A 17,027-nucleotide genomic window follows, 5' to 3' on the forward strand; every position below is an offset into this window, starting at 1 on the left:
TCACTAGCTGCCAAACTACCGCTTATTATAAAGTTAGTTTAGTTGAGTTCACTGCCGCGCCCGCAATTGTCTGCTCTCAAGTCAAAGAAAAATAAATAAAATCATAAAAAAAATTAAAAAAAATTCAAAAATCAAATACAAACAAACACAAAATGAAAACACTCGCAAGGAGCATGTAAGAGAACATCGCAGTGATTGAACCATGTGGCAAATGGACAACTTGAGCTGGAGTCAGAGCTTCTGATGTCACTCACTAGGCCACGCCCCTTTCAGGCACACACCAACAGACAAAGACGAGTGAGTGAGAGACTTTCTAAAACCAATTGACTTCTTTACATTATCTTTTATGTTTTAGACATCACTGTGCTATTTTTTTTTGAAGTTATGAAACTCGTCGCGGGGCCAAGGAAACTCACAAGGTAGCATTATACTACTGGACTCTTTTCAGTGCAGTTCCAGTCAAAGGAACGATCCAAAAGTAGACTTTGAGCATCGTGGTTGTGTGTTCAGGCCGTGTTGTATCGCTTGCATCAAGCCCGGAGGCGCCTGTCATACTTTGGCACTCCTATTTAGCGACAGGGCAGGGCCTAAATATTAGAAACGGCTGCCGATGGGATGACGCGGTCGGATTCAAAGTGGACGGCGAGCCCGGCACGTGTTTTGGAACACATGGTCCCCGGGGCAGGACCTCATACGTTTCTCGGTGCGCGGTAAACACAAGTCTCCGGTTACCCCCCTCGCACGCCCCCTTGGCTTCGCTCCCTCCAACCCTTCAAGCTCCACCTGCTTTCCCCTCGCTTCACTGTAAAGTCACACATTCTTCTTTTGCATCTTAAAAATGAACATCCATCACCATAATCCCAAACCTAATAAATGGACGTTACTTTAAAAAAAACATATGACTCATAAAAACTAGAATTGAACTTCTTAGTTTTGTTTTAAAGGCAGCAAGTTTTGAGTCCACTTATTATATTTTACAGTGCGCACACATCCAGCCACTCCATGAGAGCGCAAGATGTTGGAACGTCATGTTCCCACGCCACCTCCCGGTACTTTTGAACACTTTGCTCTCAAAAGGCCGCGTGATCATCGGACGGGCTCGGGCTACAAGGCCCTTTGTTCTCCCGCCACCTCGGGACGGTCACGTTACAGACGGGATTGTTTTTCCGTCGGCGGCCGTGGCGAACTCCCACTCGGAGATGTTTGCAGAGCTTCAGCGCCAAACCGCCAAATTCGACAGTAAACCGCAGTTCCGCTTCCCTTTTGCCGTGGGCGTGACAGCGCCTCCACGCGGTCCAGCGGACGGATTCTGGCCGCGGCTCGAAAACGGAGGGCCTTCAGCCGGTCGAGCTGCCAAATCGTGGGCGGAGAAAGCCGTTGCAGGGGGAGGGTAATTATGCAAATTCAGAACAAAAGATCAAAGCAAAGATCACTTGAGACCAAACAATTTGAATATAACATTTCAAAAATCTTTTTTTACATTCCATCATGTAACCGCTCGAATGACCACGGCTTCCTCAAATGACAAACAACATATACCCCAAAAAATTTAAATACTTGCATTATGGCCCTTCTTGACACATGGTCCAACCATGAGTCGCTTTCGCCAAGGTCACCCATCCATTTTCCATCCTACCTGTTTTATTTCACCTTTGACACAAGGTCGAACCCACGGGTCAAAGGTCTTGAGCCCATCCATCCATTTTCCGTACAACTTGTCCTCATGAGGGTAAATTTTGACTGGGGCGCTTGTATTCCAGCCTTGACGCAGGGCGTAAGCCCTGCGTCAGCTTGGTTCGGGCCATCCATCCATCCATCCATCCATCCATCCATCCGTTTGCGATCCTGTCCAACAAATCTAACACGCGTGTTTGCAACTGGAGAGGCAGAAGTCCCCTTTCAGGACGGCAGTTAGACTGCTACGGGATCCATCTCGGTCCACTTGCGATGGCGGAGGCCGACGTGTTTGTAAGTCATTGATTCAATTTTCCATCCACTGCGCAGCAAACACGAAACAGGAGGGGGGGGGGCTTACTTATTAACAGCCTTATCTGGACAATCTCGATAGCGCTCACTCGCCAATCTGTCACTTGCCCCCACGTGCGTGTGTGCATTCCAGCCCCCTAGCCCCCCACTACTAGAACTGCCACTTTTGCTTCCCTTTTCATTCGGTGGAAACTCCAGCTTCCTCTCTACGGCGTCGGTATCATTTCGACCGTGTCTGGCCTGATTGCTTTTTCTCAAATGGTCCGCTCTGAACAAACAAAAGCACTCACACGACTCCGGCAGGCCTTCAGGGAGCTCAACAAATACAAAGCCCTCCCTAAGTGGCGCAGCTCACATGACAAATGCAATCGACGGCACATTTCATTTGCGCCCTCCTGATGTCATCGACAAAAAAGGAGCGCTAATCCAATCAAGCCGACATTGACAAATAACTGTCACGGGAAGATCACTGAGGAGCGTTGTGACTGATCACGTCAAACTAACACTGATAAGACAACACTCAATATGTGCCTCTTTTGCAGTTTAGTTCCTTTCTCTTGACAAATGTGTTTAGGGGGGGGGGGGGGGGGGGGGTGGAGGCTTTAAAGTGAAATTGCACAGTCAGCGACAAAAAACAAAACAACAAAAAACCAAAAAGCTCAGTTAGCAGTTATGCAAGTCTTTTGTCTGCCGGCTGTCACGAGGCCGCAGGAAGCGTCGGTGTCTCGCAGGTAATTTGGGGGCGGGGGAGGGGCAAAAAAGCACAACTGCTCACATCCAGATTTGTTTCGCAAGGTCTGACTCACAAGTTGTGGTACCGTTAGTGTGACTAATGCACAGATGACGCTGACAAAATTGCCCCCCCCCCAAAAAAAGTGTGTGGGATTTTTTTAATAGCTTAAATTGTGTCATGGGGAGCGAAGTCACTCCCAACTTGACTAATAAGCGTGTGTGTGTGTGTGTGTGTGTGTGTGTGTGTGTGAATGAACGCGTAATAGTTCCGTTTCATAGTAAAATTGTCATTTGGTAATTTTAGCTCAAAAGGATGAACAATGAGTGCCACACCTATTTTGAAAAACTCTCCTTAATACTCCCCAATCTTAAAACTCAGTTTTGCTCGAGCCGACCAGCCGTCCATTTTCTTCAGTTCTTCTCCGCATTTGGATACATTTCCGCCCCAATGAAGAACAATTTTAAAGATAAAATAAGAATTTTTAAACTGTAATATTTTGGATGAATTGTATTCTAATTATTCAGGCAATTATTTCGTAATATGCATGTTTAAAATTAGATGTAGAATTGACAAATACTATCTTATTTACAATTAATTAATTAATTACTTCACGAGATAATTTTAAAACATTCTGACTAACCAATTATTTAATAAAATAAAGAAAAGTTCAAACATTAATATATTTTTAATCATTATTTCGCTTATTTTTTGATTTTATTCTTTAACAATTAACCGAAACGTGAATTTGCGCATTTTACTAAAATTGTTATTCGACTTTCACAATAAATTAATGAAAAATGGAATACATACTTTTTTTAACTAAAGGAACTATTTAATCAAATCAAATTAATAAAATGCAAGTAAACACATTCCTATGACTGAAATGTTTCCTTCTCATTTTTTATTTAGGATTGATTTGATATCAACTGTAAAGGGTGATAAGGCAAATTTTGGGGTGGTCTGCAGCCCTGTACCCCACTAGAATAGAATAGATCGCCCCTGCATTATGTTGGGGAGAAAAAACAAAAAGTTAATACCCTCCCAAACCACTTTTTTTTTTTTTTAAATGTAGTGAGTGATGTCGGCTGTGTTAAATGTTATTTTGAGTATAAGCAGCGGGCCTCTAAAAAGTGGAGGCCGGGCCCCAAATGGTCCCCGGGCTGGAGCTTGGACACCACTGAGATGATTTTTAATTCACTAATTTGGGAGGGGGGGGGGGGGGGGGGTAAATAAATACGAGAAATATGACAGGACTCTTGATAATAATGTATGTCATACTTGGCCCAACCCGGGTGAAGAAAAAAATCCAAAATTAAATAGGGGAGGAGGCAAAAACAAGGGCGGCGGGGGCGGGGCTCGTCTGCGCGCCCCTGTCACAACACGCGTATGTAAGGCGCTTGGCGCAAAACCCCACAGTGGATGTTAACGCCGCGCAGCTGACGCAACATGCTCCTGCGCCCCCTCCGAAGTCAAAACGCGATTGCCTTGTGACGGACGGGGACAGTTTGCGCGCGCTGTGTCGTTTGGAATATGCGCCTTCGGCACGACAGGCGGACTTTGCGCGTGTTCCCCTGAGGACACCGGTGGCTTTTGGATTTCTATTTCCATGTGTGTGTTTTTGGGACACTTCTTCGTGCAGGCGCTCGCGTCACAGGTTGCTGACAGCGCAGCCGCTTCCCCTCAGAGCAGATAAAGCGCCTCGACGTGCCTTTTGCTTTTTTGCAACCTTGTAGGGCAGGTGGGGGGGGACACTAATTCGGAAGGCGCGCAATCTTTTTCGACATGTCGGACGGTCCCAGACAGCGAGGCGCGGCCTCTTCTTCCAAGGATGCTGCCGGCGAGGAGTCCGGAGAAGGTGGAGGAGGCGGAGGAGTTGCGCTCAAGAAGGAAATCGGCCTTGTGAGCGCCTGCGGGATTGTCGTTGGTAAGCATTCAAAAAAAGCACCATTATTCTTCCTCTTGACATATGGTCCAACCCATGCGTCGGTTTGGATGGATGCATTTCCACCTCAAATGATGAACAACATGGTGCGGATAGTGTTGAAAAACGTATTCCTCCTCTTGACACAAGGTCCAACCCATGGGTCAATTTTGCTGAGGCCATGCATTTTCTATAGCGATTGCCCTCCTCCGGGTTAAACTATCTATTGCATATCGAGTTGAATAAAAGCCTCTACTATTTCCCCATCTTGATCCAGGGTCCAACCCATGGGTCAGTTTCACTTCCGGCGTCCATATTCAAAACCGCGCGTCACCATTAGAATTGCGGGTGAGCTGGAGCCTGCGGGCCACAAAGAGTCGAGCTTCAGGAGTGCCACCTGCCCGCCTATCCGTGTGGTCCTTCCATTGACCTCGGCAGGTGGAAGGGGCCGGCGGACTGACGCGGTCGGTCTTGCGTTATCACGGTAACAGGAGGAATGACGACCGAGGGTGCCGAAAAGTCTCGAGAGGGGGACAATAGGGCCCAAGGAGAACAACATGACATGAGGACGCATTGCATAATTCAACGCCGAAATGTTCAATTAAACCATAGATGACAAAAGTCCGCATGGAATGCAAAATACCATAGATGGGCTAACAGAAATTAGCATCGCTCTACCGGTCGACATATATTTCAACCAAAATGTTCAACCAGACCATCCAGTAAAACATATTCTCTCTGCATCTTCTCTTCTTTTAAAAAGTCGGCACTGTCACGTATGGGGAGTAGCCGGATCCAAGTGCAGGTGTAAAATCGAATTTATTGAGGAAAGGTAATGGCGGTGGTACTAGGTGGCGAGGACAGGCGGCGGGAATGACGTGGATCGGGAACACGGGGGGAAAACACTGAGAACAAGCGGAGACAGGAGGCCAAAAAGGGAACGAGCAATAGAGGGACTTACGTGCGGTAAATGCGCCGTGGTACCGCTGGAAGTAACTGCAACACTTTGGCGAGGATTTCCTGGAACAGGCAGGCTTATGTACCGGTGGTGATGAGGCTGATTGGCGACAGGTGCTGAAAACAGAGAGGGTAGCGCCCTCCCGGCTCCAATAATGGAACTGCAGGGCAGTATATGACAGTACCCCCTCTGTGCAAATGCCAGGTTTTTGTGATATAAAAAACGACTCCAATATAAATCATTTAACAACTTATTACAATGAAACCTATAATTTGTACTACTCAAATGAAAAAGTCAAAATAAACTGAGATAATGTGGTTGCACAAGTGTGCACACCCTCTTATAACTGGGGATGTGTTCCGAATTAAGCAGTCAATTCACACTCACGTTTAACGGGAGTCGGCACCCACGTGCCGCCATTTGCATGTGCCTCTAATGAACCCCAAATAATGTTCAGATGTTCGAGTAGGCTTTTCCTGACATTTGCTGAGGCCTCTGGATGTTTTGTGCTAACTGTGTTATTTGGAACAGTTTCATGTCGCTGTTATGCCATATTTTCTTCACCTGGTGATCACTGTCTTTACTGTGTGCCATTTTGTACCACACTGACAAATTCGGATTTGCCTGTATTGCCTGGATAGAGTACAGTGGGGGGGGGGGGCGCTCCACTGCCGTGAATTTGTGGCGTTCGCTGTCATTTTCTTATTGTAGGAGTGCAGTTCACGGGTTCTATGGCCCATCCAGAGTGCGGACTTACACGTCACGTGGGACCGGCGTGATTCGTCTCAGCCTTTTTTCCAGGAACATCAAACAATCGCATAGCCCGATTGTGTCCGCGTGCACGCGCACACACACACACACACACACACACGAAACAGGGATTAGAAGTGAACTCTTGGCCGCTTGCAACCATTCCCCACCCTGCTAATTCAGTTGTATTAGCATGCTCGGCTAAACCACATGAGCTGGCAAGCGCTCTCTTTATTTCGCGGAGTTCATTTGTCGCGATAATGCGACTGACAAAAATGAATGTGTCACACTTAAATAACTTGAGGAAGTGAAGATCATGACGACAAGCTTTCACCTGAAAAAATGGAGATGTCTCTCAAAGGCTATTTTTTAACAATAGACCCCAGAAGCACTTCCACTAATGCGGTAAAAGCGTGCGTTGTTGCTCTTTAGCCATTTCTTTGATTCATCTGAAGATGGGCCGGCCAAGAGAAAGCACCTGAGCTCGCCTCGCTGCGGGAGGAACTGAAGTGGAGCTCGGGCTTCCGTAATAAAAACAGTCTGAAAGGAACAGAAATCTGCTCGGCGAGCATGTCTGAGAGCCAACATCTTCCTTTTTGAAACAACGCCACGGACCCCCGACCATTCCGCATTTGTCGGCTCGTCAGTCTCGCGGCTTCTATGAAACGCGCATCATTGTGTATTGTGCGGACAGTTTATGACTACCTTGGACTTTTGTACTGTACTGGCTATCATGCAAGGCGGTAATGGTTCAAAGAAACCTTTGACATCGGCGCCCTTTTATGAGCCACTCAACCTCTATCTTTTGCAAGCATCTCTAGTGCAGAAACCCCACACCCCACCCCACAATCTATTTGCTACATCGGCAGATTACCACTTCCCATTTGGCCCGATGACTCGGGCCGCCATTTCGCGGAGACAGCAACCGACCCCCGCACACCTCACGCACATCTGTCGCTCACAGTTCAATGATTGTCTTTTTCCTGTGCGTGTCAGCCTGCAAGGCAACTTACAACGTTAAAAAGAAAAAAAAACATTGCAAAAAAGTCCCTCGCTCTCGAAATAGTAGTAGCATCATGTGAGAAAAACTACAAGTCTGTCTCGAAAGTACAACACAATAATAAGGGGCTGTACCACAAGCTGGTGTGTTGCGTTCCCGTTCGTGATCTTTGTCAATTTTTAATCGAACCAAGGCAACAATTTTATTGAATGGCACCCATTGATCACGTTCCAGTGAAAAACCGCCACACAGACCGTATTTAAAAACACGTTTTATAAGTTTTACCCCTCCCAACACGCTTTAAACATTTAAACCGATTAAAAAACATTGACAGTATTCATCGGTTCAGGCTCTCTGGCTCGCACGAAATGAGGCAAAGTGTGCTCCAAGCTGTTTTGAAATTTGAAGATAATATAGTTAAACAGCAAACTGTTCAAACAAACAAACTCCACTAGCTTAATAATGTTTAAAAAAAAACAAACAAAAAAAACATAAAGCCCGCTATCTTAATGCTAACCTATTATGCAAAACGCCATTAGCGGACCAGTGGAAATTAGCATTGATGTTGCAATAATGATATACCTTCAAACTATGACTTTAACATACTCGGAGCAGCCTGACATCCATCAAAAGAGAATGAAATATTGCATAGTTAAGAAAGAAGAGCAAAGCACCACAAGAAATTGAAAGAATTGCCTGGATTAATAATCTAAACTGTTTAAATCATTACAAAGTCATCCTGCAACATTGCCCTGAAATATGAATGGCTTACAAAAGGTTTCATTTGCACTGTCAGTAATTTCCGCTAAAACATTAGCTCCCTTCCGACATACGAAGCTTGTCTCTCTGTCGCGATAAATCACTTCAACTTAGTTTCTACTGCATGTCTGTATTTTGATGTTTATGTTGTAAAGTTGCCTCGGGAAAACTGGAACAACTCTGCCTGCTCCTGGCTTTTCTTCCAGGTAACATTATTGGCTCTGGAATTTTCGTCAGTCCGAAGGGCGTGCTGGAGAACGCCAGCTCTGTGGGCGTGGCCCTCGTCGTGTGGATCATCACGGGCATCATCACCGCCATCGGGGCGCTGTGCTACGCCGAGCTGGGCGTCACCATCCCCAAGTCGGGGGGGGACTACTCCTACGTGAAGGACATTTTCGGAGGCTTGGCCGGGTGAGCGAACACCCGACGCTTCGATGGGGTCCGAGTGGAAGGTTTTAAGGTGTCCAAACTACGGCCCGAGGTCCATTTGCCGCCGGCTGTACCTTTTTTGGGCAGCGCGCAGCATGTACTACAAATAACCTTTGCTCGCATTGTACTTCTTACTTTCTACAAGGCAAGAGAAGTTCTCGCTTTGTTTTCCAATCACACATTATTCACTAAGACCTGCCCCTTCCAAGAAACTATGTTGACATGAGTGGCGGAGTTTCATTTTGACAAAAGTAGTGCTTTGCTGCTAACTTGTGGCATCTTGGTGCCAATGATCTATGCTGAACTGAGTTGAGGAGCTTTATTTCGACAAAAGTAGCGCTTTGCCACCATCTTGGTGCCAAGGAACTACGTGGAAGTGAATGGAGGAACTTCATTTAGACAAAAGTAGTGCTGTGCTCCCATCTTGTGGCATCTCGGTGCAGAGGAACTATGTGGAAGTGAGTTGAGGACCTTCCTTTAGGCAAAAGTAGTGCTTTGCTGCCAACTTGTGGCAACTTTGTGCCAAAGAACTATGTTGAAGTGAGTTGCGGAGCTTCAAAAAAGTGATTTGTACTCATGTTTTTCAAGCAGATCTATTCTACTGGGCTGTTGGCCACCCCAAAACCTTGAAAAATCTTTGACATTCTCCTTTTTCATGAACCCATTTTGAAAATAAATACAATAAATATATGGTATACAAACAATATATAATTGCCGAGCATATCTTCACCAACACTGACGGATTGGTTTGAGTGGGTTAAATAAATTAAAGGTGAAGAATGTCAACGTGGCCAACGTGGTTTAGGGAGCTCGAAAGTTTTAATAAAGCATAGTCGAAAGTTCTCTTTTCAACATCTGACATTGTTTATACCTAGAAGGGGGGGGCTGAATTATTAGAGTTAATATCCAAATAATAAAAGAGGGATTTAGGACTGGATGAGCCTGTAGGTCAGACATATGCACTTGGAGGGGTTTGTAAATAGGCAGGCTTACAAACCACTACGGGGGTTTTTGTTGCTGCTGTTTGGGGTCTTTCAAGTGCATTCGCATTCGCCTTCCGCTCATTCATTCAAGGTGACGCTAAGCGCCAGCGCTCGGGAACTCGACGACAACTTCCCAGAAAACAGTAAAAACACACTGTACTTTTATCCAGACTATAAACAAAGTTGAGATCACCGTACGAGGCCGCCGCCAGGTGCTCCAATTATCACAAGGGTACTTGCAAATCGGGATGTATTCTGGGAGAGGAATTCAACCAGACAAAACAGCCAAGGATTGTTGTTTTTTTCCCACTCTGTACAGTGGCTACCAATATACATCAATGACCTTTACCTCCTGAGACAACTTCAGCTCGGGTTGAAGTATCGGGCCTCCCCGTGCCCTCCATCTTGGATAAATATACTATGTTTGTTTGTGTCCACCCCGCTTCTTTTGTCCACCGCGTCCGCCTAAACACAACTTCAATGGACAAACAACAAAGGCGACGAGGGCGGGGGGCTTATTTAATCTATAGCGGCGTCGTCGACAAGCCGCTATAGCTGGTGCGTCCTGACCAAATATTTTTTCGCGTCAAACACACACATTCCTGCGGGATGATCCTTCATAAGTCGCCGTTAAACCCCTGTCCGAACAAAGGTTGGGATTTGAGCGAGCGAGCAAAATTCCAAGAAGTCAACTGTGTCCTAATCCCCGACCACCGCCTCCCCGTCGTCCGGTCCAGGTTCCTGCGCCTGTGGATTGCCGTGCTGGTGATCTACCCGACCAACCAGGCCGTGATCGCGCTGACGTTCTCCAACTACGTCCTGCAGCCGCTGTTCCCCACCTGCTTCCCGCCGGAGACCGGCCTGCGCCTGCTGGCTGCCGTTTGCCTCCGTAAGTCTTTTTTTTCCGTCCGACCTATCCTCACCTATTTGCCAAAAACGTTTGCAGAATCTCTACACGCTTTCTGTAATGCCATAAAATGCCACAAGATGGCACTAAAGCCTTGGCTAATAGGATAGTAGTAATTAGTCAAATAATCGATTTGAAGCCTTTATTTGAATTTTTTATTTTTTTTTTTAGGGGAAATTTTCTAAGATTCGTTTGAAATGATATCAAACCGTTTTGGGACCATCGTTTGTGATACAATGAACCCCGGTTAATTGCGGTGGGTCCAATGCAGACCTACCTGCTCCAGGTGAAAATCTGGAATATAAAGACCCTATAAAAAAAAAATTTTTTTTGTTTAGATTTTGTGTTTTACTCCTCCCACACACTTTCAACTATATGACAGCTCTAAAAAGTCAAGAGATGCCCGTGACATTAGAGTGTAAATGGATCTCACGCTTTTTTTTTTAATATTGAGTGTTTGCACAGCTCTGCGAGCAGTTGATCCGCATCCCTCTACAAACTTAACACGCGACGGGCAAATACTGCACGCAGACATCAGACAGTCAGCGAGACGCGGCGACATGACTGTGAGCTTTGTTGCGCGGTGTTTGTTTCAGCAACCCTCGCTGAGAAAGTTTGATTTTGTGTGAAGATGCTCCAAAGAAGACAGCGTCCAGCTGCACCCCTTTCGTACTCCTCGAAAGGGTTGCCAAAAAACTGGTACAGGGGGGTGGAGCGGGTGAAAGGTGAGCTGGGGGCGCTTTTCCGCTCCAGCAAATACACATGCGACCACCTAAAATTACCCCTTGGAGCGTATGAATGAATGTAGCCTTACTTAAATTAGGGACGTATTCAGAAACGGCGGGTCTTCTGTTACAACAACATAGTGGGAGGAGCCTGGCTTGGAGGGGCGAGGTGGCAAACCAGTCGTCTCGGCGCGCGATTTTGTAGACTCATCTTACCGACAGCTGAGCGGCCCCCTAAAGAGCGCTGCAGTTGGACGTTCACGTTTAAGTGGCAAAAAGTACTGATTCAACTTGGGTACCAAATTAAAAGTAAAGAAGCCCAGACTCTGAAATGTACTTCGTCTAGCATCTTTTATTATGAGAGGTGCTAGCCACCGGCTAGCTCGCGAGCTAAAAAGCTTCCGTGGCTCCTCTTAGCCGACGGACGGGCGCCGGGATCGCTTGGGAATTTCAAAACACGACATCCGGCTGTTCCGTAAACTGTGGCATCGAGGCAAGGTGCATTTTCGGGATGCAGGCATTGTTAGCTCGCTAACCGCGCGCTGTCGTTGTAGGAATGGGCCTGAAGGCGCTCAAGAAAGTTCTTATCAAGTGAAAGTGCGCTAGCTAAGCCTAAAAAAAAAAAATCATCAAAACTGAAATGGTGAAAAACAATTTAGCGCTAGAGCTCCGCATTTCATTTTCAGCAATTAGCTTCAAACGTTTAATGTATTTAGAAACATATTTCTGAATTCACTTTAGACATTCTTTCAGTACAGTCAAAAAGTGACTTAAAGCTGCTCCAGGACCTAATCTTAAAAAAAGAAGAAAAAAAATCCATATCCGTGCCGATTATTGAGTCAAAGAGGCCATTTTGAATGGCAACCTTTTGGCCTGAACCCATTGGCCCGTTAAATTGGCTTCGTTGTGCAAGCCGGCGAAGACGTTCAATGCATATGAGCCACGTCGAAGGTCCACGTGCAGCGTCTCCGACCTCTGACCCCGGACCACACGTGGTCACATGACAACTTAAAGCACCCCCCCCCCCCCCCCCCCCCCCCCCCAAGGCTTCCCAGCTGCGAAAAGTTGACACGTATACAATACAGTAGATGATTGAATGCATTGTGTTTTGGGTTTGTGTGTCCAGTGCTGTTGACCTGGGTGAACTGCTCCAGTGTGAGGTGGGCGACCAGGGTGCAGGACATATTCACGGCGGGGAAGCTGCTGGCCCTGGCCCTCATCATCATTATGGGCATCGTGCAGATCTGTAAGGGTGAGTATCTCCTCGAGGTGACTGGGGACGTACCTCCCCCTCCCACCAGGAACATCGTGGCGGCTAGCGGGCTGTGAAGCGTTAACATCAGCGTGCTTTTGTAGCTTTAGCAGTCACAACACGGCCGAGCGCTAGTTATTATAGGGGATCGCGGAAGACGAGGCCCCTGAGACAACAAGATGGGAGTGTTTGGAGACAAAGAATTTGGTGGCTTATGTCAGCGGTCCCCAACCACCGGGCCGCGGGACATTTGGTACCCGACTGGACTGAAGATATTTTAGTGATCATCCTGGTCTGAAAGAAGGCTTGTTTTGTGCACCATGCACTTCTCTACACATAAAAGCGCTCATCTAGGCCATGTGATAATGGTAGTAAAATAATAAACCCAGAAGCCGTAAAGATTAGGGGAAAAAACACAATTCATCTTTGGGGAGCTTCTTCGGTAAGGGGAAAAGGCCAAACGTAAGAACAAAATTGCCATGGACCGTTTGGGGATTGCCGTCTTATTGGATGAGGCATTTGGTTGGGATCGTGCATTCGGTCATAATACGTTAATCTGTGAGAAATGAAGTTTTTACTTCATTTCTTGCACTTGTACATGCAGGGGAGTACTACTGGTTGGAGCCAGCCAATGCCTTCGAGCCCTTCCAGGACTACGACGTGGGATTGCTAGCCTTAGCCTTCCTACAAGGCTCCTTTGCCTACGGGGGTTGGAACTTCCTCAACTATGTCACAGAGGAGCTGGTGGATCCTTACGTGTAAGACTTCTATTGCGTTCCCACAGTCGTGAATGAGTGCCCTTGCCATTCAAACCCAGATGATCCCCGATGCCTTATTGCAGCTCCCCGAAGGACTGATTCTCTGTTTTAATTTCCTGCTCTAAACCCCCATCCTTCATCTGCAGGAACCTCCCCCGCGCCATCTTCATCTCCATCCCGCTGGTGACCTTCGTCTACGTCTTCGCCAACATTGCCTACGTCACGTCCATGAGTCCACAGGAGCTGCTGGCCTCCAACGCCGTTGCCGTGGTGAGCGGCTCTGACGAGCTCAGGTTCTACCTGGCAGTTAGTAACCATCAGTGGTGGGAAGTCAAGTAGATTTTTCACGTATCTCTACCTTACTTGAATATTTATTTTTCAGACATCTTTCTACTTTTACTCCCTACGTTTGAAAACACAGATCTGATTTCTGATTAGATTTCGCCCTGTGGAATTAGGTGATTCACCGGCGAAACAGACAACAACCTTTGCCTCTCGTCTATCCCTATCCTATCCTCCTCAATTCGCTCAGATAGGCTGCGGTGGTGGTTCAACTAAAATCTTGAAGATAGTTCATGAAACCAAAGGGTAAAGACAGACGATCGACAAAACATGGCCTATTGCCCCAGACTCCCCTTCCACGGTCTTGGCGCTCCCCTTAATAGTTGGCCTCTCCCAATCACCTGCAGCCAGTCCACGACATCCCGATATTCATGACACAACGTAAATATGACGGAAATAGGGAGAGGTAAGGTCAAATTTTGATTGATTGAGAACTTGGGGATAAGGCGGCAAAAAACAGGGACGACAGGGACATAGGGGAACGTGAAGCAGGGAGTATTACAGATTGGCTCCTTCCCACCATTGTCCACAAGAGAAGAGAGAAGGCCATTAAACATGTTTGGCAGACTCAAAGTCTTTCTGGTCCATCCCAGACGTTTGGCGAGAAGCTTCTGGGTGTGATGGCGTGGATCATGCCCATCTCTGTCGCTCTGTCAACCTTCGGGGGAGTCAACGGTTCCCTCTTCACGTCGTCAAGGTGCGTCGGCCTTCTGACGACACTCAAAACGCTTCCGGCGATGGGAGTCGATCGCAACATTTGATATATTTTTTTTCCGTCCTTTCCAGATTGTTCTTTGCTGGGGCCAGAGAGGGACACCTCCCGAGTCTGCTGGCCATGATTCACATCAAACGTTGCACTCCTATCCCGGCTCTGCTCTTCACCGTGAGTTTACCCGCTCTCGCCTCCACGCCCGTTTTTGTTCCAAGCGCTAGGAGTGACCTTCGAACCCTGCCTTTCTGCAGTGCCTGTCCACGCTGCTCATGCTGTGCACGAGTGACATGTACACCCTCATCAACTACGTGGGATTCATCAACTACCTCTTCTACGGTGTCACTATCGCCGGGCAGATTGTGCTGCGGATAAAACAGCCCAACATGCACAGACCCATCAAGGTGTGTCCGACTGATAGCGTTAGTTTAAGAAAGTCTTCTTAAAATCCTTCTTTTGCTTCCAGATCAGCCTGATTTGGCCGGTGATTTACCTCCTCTTCTGGGCCTTCCTGGTCATCTTTTCGGTTTACTCCGAGCCCGTGGTGTGCGGCATCGGCCTGGCCATCCTGTTCTCCGGCGTGCCCGTCTATTTCCTGGGTATCTACTGGGACAACAAGCCAAAGTGCTTTGACGCGTTTGTCGGTAGGTTTGTCCAATGTCGGGCTGTAAACTCCTCTAGTATACAGTGGGGCTAATAAATTGTGTTCGCTCGCTCACACAGAAATGACAAATCTCACATTTTTATGGTTGTTCGTGGTAATAGCAGTCACGACATCCTTTTGATCCCCAACAACTTTGCCAGATTTATGGCTCCCATAGATTGGCTGGTGCCCATATGGCCCAATTAACGATACTCCTGACCTCAGTCGCCACACAACAACCCAATAGAAAACTGTCGATTCAGTACTTCTACTTAAATACAGAGTGTGAGTACGTTTGCCACAAAGACTTCATTTCTTTCACCAAGCGGCCACTGTGAAACTAATGCCACGTGCTTGTCCTCCTTCAGACAAGATGACATATTTGGGTCAGAGGTTTTGCTTGGTGGTTTATCCTGCCCAGACGTCGGACGACGGAGACGAGGGCGAGGAAATGAAGGAGGCCAGGTCCCCTCTGTCCAAAGAGCACGCCGAAAACAACAAATCGGCGGACTACTGAAGCCACAAAGTCTGCGCCGCAGTTCGACGTGGATTTACTGATCAACACGCGTACCCCCTCTCTTACTGCATACCTTTAGTTGCATCTTTTTGGGTTTTTTTTATCTCTGTGCCAAACATGCTGTGACATTCTTAAGAGCAATGTTGCCCCCATTATCGTTCACCAGGGGATTTTTTCTTCCAAGTGTGCAATAAAAAACAGGTTCGCTCATCATCTTCACACTCCTGTAACAGAATCATCCTAATAGTTTCTTATTATTATTGTTAAATGACTTCACTGTGAGGACTTTTTTTTTTGTTTACACTTTTAATTCAATCTTGTACATTTGTTCTTTTTTTCCCCACATATTCAAAACACCAAAATTGATTGTCTAAAACCAAAAGCTTTCACGTGGTGAAGTATGTGAAGCGCAAAAATTCCAGAATGCAATTCTTGTTTTGTCATTGTTGCGGGGTCGATTTTGTTTTTTGGGTGATATTTGAGATGTTATGTGTTTAATTTTAGTTCGCTGTATAGCATGCAGATGATACGTGATGTCGTTTGTCTTAATTTCGTGACATTTTGTTCGTCCTCGTGTAGGACTTTGATAAAATACAAAAATGTCATTTATTTGCCCATTTTAGTGGCTTTTTGTGTAGTTCGAACCATGCACATAACAGCACGGGCACCTTTCCCCCCTCACCACTACATTTGAATTGTTTACGCATTTAATACCGCCGACACCTGAATGCCTGTGTGGATAACACTGAATGGAGAAGAAAACGAAAAGGCATTGATTGCCTTCTCGAAACTATTTTTGTAACCAAGCATTTAGCTGTTTTAGGCAGAGCATTAAGAGTTGGGGAAAAAATCAAATTAAACACGCACCTTTAAATTGTACCAGTTGTATGATTGTTGTTATACTGTATCATGTCCAGACGTGTTCCTCATACTCCTGTACACTTTCTGCAATAATCATCTCGGTTTCTCAGGGCAACCCAGCCTCCTTAAATACTCTGCACACACACACAAAAAAACAACCCTAAACATCTGTACAGGTGCTACTTTGATATTTATTCCTCTCAGGAGTCCCACGGTCCCCCCGGAAAAAAACTAAATTGGAAATATAAGCAATGTTGGGCCAGTTTTGTGTCCGTTTCTCTTGTTTCAAGTGTGTCTTTACAGTGACAATGCTGAGATGATGTGCCTGTTAACGTTGTGTACACGGTTGAACGTCTCCTAGCAAATAAAACACACTGACAGATGTCGTTTGGAATCTGTAATTCAGGAGCTCCTCGTTCTCCCCCTTCTGTGCTGAGTTTTTCAGGCCTACTTGAGAAAATCCTATTCATATTTTCAACCATTTTGCATGGCAGACGCAGGGCACGTACAGCGGATAGCGACAGGGACCAAATGTTTACGTCACGCTTTTTTTGAATAAGCCTTGTAAGTGGGCAATTCCACTTTGTTCCCATCTGCAGAAATGAATTTATGAATTTTGATTTATGCCAGATTGGGAAGAACACACACGAACATACACTGAGATCCTGTGGCCTGCCGACTTTTCCCACCAGACAGATAAAGTGTATGTTGGTCCTTCAACAGTCAGCCTGTTTTAATTCTGGATAAAATTGATGTTCTTCACTAGGCTGTAAAACTATACTGTAAAGTGATCA

General features: G+C 46.3%; 1 protein-coding gene across 1 annotated transcript; it reads left to right on the top strand.

Annotated features, from left to right (window-relative positions):
• Positions 1–4,106: 4,106 nt before the first annotated feature.
• slc7a8a (solute carrier family 7 member 8a) lies at positions 4,107–16,616 on the top strand. The gene is made up of 11 exons (XM_061763324.1): positions 4,107–4,643; positions 8,314–8,518; positions 10,257–10,408; positions 12,278–12,403; positions 13,008–13,161; positions 13,308–13,431; positions 14,097–14,200; positions 14,290–14,386; positions 14,467–14,616; positions 14,679–14,856; positions 15,224–16,616. The coding sequence occupies exons 1-11, from the start codon at positions 4,502–4,504 to the stop codon at positions 15,370–15,372; spliced, it is 1,581 nt and encodes a 526-aa protein (XP_061619308.1). The 5' UTR covers positions 4,107–4,501; the 3' UTR covers positions 15,373–16,616.
• The last annotated feature ends 411 nt before the right edge of the window (positions 16,617–17,027 follow it).

This window comes from Phyllopteryx taeniolatus, chromosome 23 (assembly GCF_024500385.1).
Source record: "Phyllopteryx taeniolatus isolate TA_2022b chromosome 23, UOR_Ptae_1.2, whole genome shotgun sequence".
NCBI lineage: Eukaryota > Metazoa > Chordata > Actinopteri > Syngnathiformes > Syngnathidae > Phyllopteryx > Phyllopteryx taeniolatus.